The 4540-nt window shown below is 34.5% G+C and overlaps 1 protein-coding gene across 1 annotated transcript; it reads right to left on the bottom strand.

Moving 5' to 3' along the window:
• Positions 1-259: 259 nt before the first annotated feature.
• LOC128244167 (uncharacterized) lies at positions 260-3768 on the bottom strand. Its single transcript, XM_052962184.1, has 6 exons — positions 3593-3768; positions 1871-2316; positions 1345-1466; positions 1021-1125; positions 791-856; positions 260-565 (listed from the first exon to the last, which is right to left on the bottom strand). Exons 1-6 carry the CDS (start codon positions 3766-3768, stop codon positions 260-262), a joined length of 1221 nt encoding a protein of 406 aa, XP_052818144.1.
• Between the last annotated feature and the right edge of the window lie 772 nt (positions 3769-4540).

Consider the following 4540-nt stretch of genomic DNA (forward strand, 5'->3'; position numbering starts at 1 on the left):
CAAGTTCACGCTGATAAGCGTTCTGTTGAGGGTTTGGAAAATCTTTGCCTTGGACATTGGACCAAATGATAAGTCGATCGTGTACTAATTTTTCAAATACCTTGTATACAACAGGTCTGTGACATTGACGATTTAAACACATTAACTCTGAACACAAACGATTAAATGCCATGAACTGTTTAAAACCAAAAATAACCGCTTCTATGTGAGCGGGAAACTCGTATTCAAAACTATATTGTACGTATAACATATACATGTATTAAAGTTCCATCTTTTTCACTATTGCTTCCCAAACAGTCTTGTCAATAGCACGGTGCCTTGTGGTTACAAGGCTTGGTTCATTATTGAGCAAGGTGACCACTTTAACTCCCTCATACCAAATAACATCTGGGGTAAGAGGCCAAAAAAATCTGTTGTCACCAATACAATGCATGGCGGAAACTTCAATATTGTTGTCATCGACATCGACGATTTTCCCTGGATATGGACGGCCGTCATAATCCACAACACAAAAACGGTCGATGAGAGATTCGTCCAAAGACACAGGAACGACCAGCACACTATCCTGTTTATAAATGATTGAAAATTTAAGTTATTCAATGAAAATAATATAAATCTTATATCTATACCCTTAATGTATGCCATTATCAAATGCGCATTAATTGGTGGTGATAGGTTTTCAATAAAAATTATATTGAATTTTTATTAAACATGTAGTGTACTGGGTATGCTATTTTAAGTACCGGACTCGCGAGAATATATGTATGTGAACTTCATATTGATAAGGTACCTTATTCGACACTGACTCCGGAAGCATGGACACTGTTGTACCCTCTGTCATTGAACTTTCATGCATCTGCAAGGTAGTAACTGTACCATATACATTTAGCTTGATAATTTTACTAACTAGGTATTATTAGCACAATTTCATGACAGACCAACATTTGCATCTTTAAACAATACATGTTTTTTAAATAAGTAGTCGCTGTATAAAGTTAACAAAGATATTTTTGTGATTACATTGACATCAAATCTTGTAGTGACAGGATCGTAACAGGAACAATTCTCTGAACAGAAACAGCTCAGGACCCTGGATGATACAACTCCTTTCTCTTTGCAAGTAATCTGTAAACATGCATGCTCGTGTTTTTATAATAATATGTTATTTTAAACTAACTTGTAGGCAAATTTTAACATGCGATAAAATCATAATATGATTGTGTTATATTTTATCATTTATATTTTACAAATATATTATAAAGACCTAGAAATACATAAAAGTGTATATGCATGAATGTAAGTTAAGTACTTAAAATATCAAATATTAAATCATAGTTTTAATACCTGGTGTAGCTTCATAGTTTGTGGAACTGGGCTGACAGCTAACGGAATGGTTTGCTCTTGTAATATTACATCGTTTTCTTTCACTTCGACTGCAAGAATGGTACTTTTTTGCAGCTGTAATCCTATAATACAGACAAATACATTGTAGTAAACGCAACAACTGTGCATACAATGCATATATCTTAAGACTTAAGAATAATATGATTATTATTCATCTTAGCACAATATTTAACTGAAACGTCAAGTAATTGAAAAGAAGATTTAAAGTAATACATTAAATAATTCTTACCCATTAACAATAAGGTTTTTAAATCATAGTTATTTTTCAATTCATTTTGTTCATAATATTTAATATTCGTTTTAGTTACTGTTTACTACAATAGTAATTGTATTGGTATGGATATATAATTATATGTGAATTAGAATAAATTGTCATTAAAAGTGAACATTTAAATTAAAGAACTTAAAGGACGTCTTAATGACAGTGCAGGTCGTTCGTTTATTTATTATAAGTATTGCAGTTTACCATCGACGAGGTCAGCTGCGCAGATGACGTCACGGTTATGTGTGTTGACAAGCGCGTCCGCGTTTCTTTTCAGTGCAGCCCCCACACCATCCGGGGCCCCTTTACCGTGCCCCGCCTCCATGAAGTTCCAGGAACCACCTTCCGAGAAGCCAAGGTCAAAGAGTTTTGTTGCAAACAGATAAAAAATTGTTTTACAGCGATACTGAGTGGTTGGTCCGTCCGAAATCATGTGTAATTTCTTAAGCCTTGGATATGTGTCTTTCAAATTCAAAATGATTGGTTGAAGGTGGGCCCATATTGCGGGAGGGGCATGACTAAGTGTGTCTGAAATCGTGGCAAACGAAATAGTTTTGTTGTGGACATATGCAACTCCTGTGTGTATAGAAATTTGCCGTTTTGACCCGCCAAAATGCATGCTTTGGATTTCTTCTGTTAATTTTGATTGATAGTTTTCTGAGAAATCTACGTGCATTATTAACTCGTCATCTTTGCATGTTTCTTTCAATTTCTTTAGTGTGATATACTGGTGTGCAATATTAAATTCATGCCTTGCTAAACGTTCAATGTCTGTTTGCAATTCGTCAACCAATGTTGAAATCGTTCCAGTTTCTGGTTCTCTAACTGTAATGTTCGTCTTTGAGATTCCTGTATCATTTTTTGGATCCTTTCTCTCGATTCGTCTTGACTTCCAGACCTTCCAAGTTACTATTTTTCCAGAGTTAATGTTGGCGTTGTCAGTGCATGTCTTGATTTTGTTGTCTTTGCATCTATCGCAGGTTCGGTACATACATGATTTTTGCCGATCATTACAAGTTATGTCCTTTATAAGTTTTCTCAGATCCCTGTGTTCAATAGCTTTTTCAAAGTTGAGCTTGTTTAATTTCATTAAAGGGTTTTCATGGACTTTACAAAGACACGTTTGTCGATCTTTTTCGCTTGCTTGAATAACCCAAAACGGTTTCAAGCGTGCAAATAGGCTGTAACTAATTTTTGATTTATTTTCAAAAAGGTATTTTTGGTGAAGGTTGGCAATAGTGTCATTGAGTAATCTTACTTGCATTTTTCTCTTTCTTTTTGTTCTAGTGGACTTTTTACCTGCCTTAAATCTGGAGTTGTCATCTCTTACAAGTAAAGAAACTTTCAATAGTTCTCCTTATAGCTATTTGCTTGAGTCTGAAATTGCTCTCTCTTGTTCTTGTTTCTCTCATAGAAATCCCTGTTGCTTTGCCCGTATAACTTTTCAGTTTATATTTCCTCAGCATAGACTCTCTAAATACAAGACTTTTCAGTATTTGTTTTATTTTGCGGTTGGATGAAGCATATTTTGTTCGCAAGTTATTGACAAGGAGACAGTAAAGTGTCAATGTTGATTTCATTGTTTTCTGAGATGACATGATATTTTTAACAGTTTCTTCTACGTCATCCTCTTTCTGGGACCTAATCAGCCTATAGTATCTAGTTTTATACTTATTTTTCAAGCGTCGCTCTTTGTTTAGTTCTATTTTCAACCTGAACTGTGCTCTATACGCTCTAGATCGATTCAAATTCTTCTTTCGTCGCCCCCTAACTTTATTACATTGTTGCTGTTGTTGTTGCTGTTGTTGTTGTTGTGGAATTGGTTGCAACCCTTCGGGTGAGTTTGGTGGCGTGCAGATAGATGCTAAGGCAGTTTTAATACTTTTTTCTTTATCTCTTTTGTTCTTGGCATGTGTTTTCCAATTCCGACGCTTTTGACGTTTTTCTCTTTCTGTTAGATCTTTAATTGGTTTTAGTTGCCCGAGCGCTTTTCTTTTTTTGTATCTTTCCCTTTCTTTCCTTTTGTACTCCTCGTGTTTGGTCTCGTTTTCCCTTTGCCTCTTACGCCACAGCGCTGATCGTTCTCCAGAAGTAAGAGCCATTGTTCAATCTGTCGCATAAACAAATCACGTCGCTCTTTCTTTGCTTCGACCGTACTTTTTAAGGATTCAAGTTCCTCTCTTACGGTGACCGAGTCACTTATTTGCACTTGGTTAATGAGCCTTTCGGTGCGGGCGATTTGATTATCTAGACTGGTGATTAAATTTCTTACACTGTTCATACGTTCCTGTGTTTCTGGAAGAACAAAGCGCAATACTTCTAATTTTCGTCATTACCGAAACGTTACAAACATGTTTTAATTCTTTGTTAGTATGTGTACATTGCACCAATTTACAAAAGCTAAGTATTTAATTGCTTTGTGTTATAATGTTTAAATGCATTGACACCTCATATTCAATGCATTATATTTTTAAGACCATATTTATTAAGAATGTTTACAAACTTATCAAAGTTGTAGTATTTTTTGCAAAGAAAGTTAAACTAATGGGAGTTTCCGCAATGTTCAAAATCACGTTATGAAAACCTTAAAGTTTAAAAGTTAAGTTTTATGATTGCAATTGATTTATTTGTCTAATATATAAATAAAGTTATTAATCTTATATTTAAAGAAGTTGTTAAACACTTAATTGTCATTTCCGAAACGCCCTTGTCATTACCGCAACGTTTTATACGTTGTGGTAATGAACGTTTCGGTAATGATGTTTTAATAATATTTTTCATAAAGCGTCTACATGAACTAGAGTGTGCACTGTAAACATTGTTGAATATGATGATTAACTCACATGATTTCAATACAAAAAACTTAATATATAG

Source organism: Mya arenaria, chromosome 8, assembly GCF_026914265.1.
Source record: "Mya arenaria isolate MELC-2E11 chromosome 8, ASM2691426v1".
Classification (NCBI taxonomy): Eukaryota; Metazoa; Mollusca; class Bivalvia; order Myida; family Myidae; genus Mya; species Mya arenaria.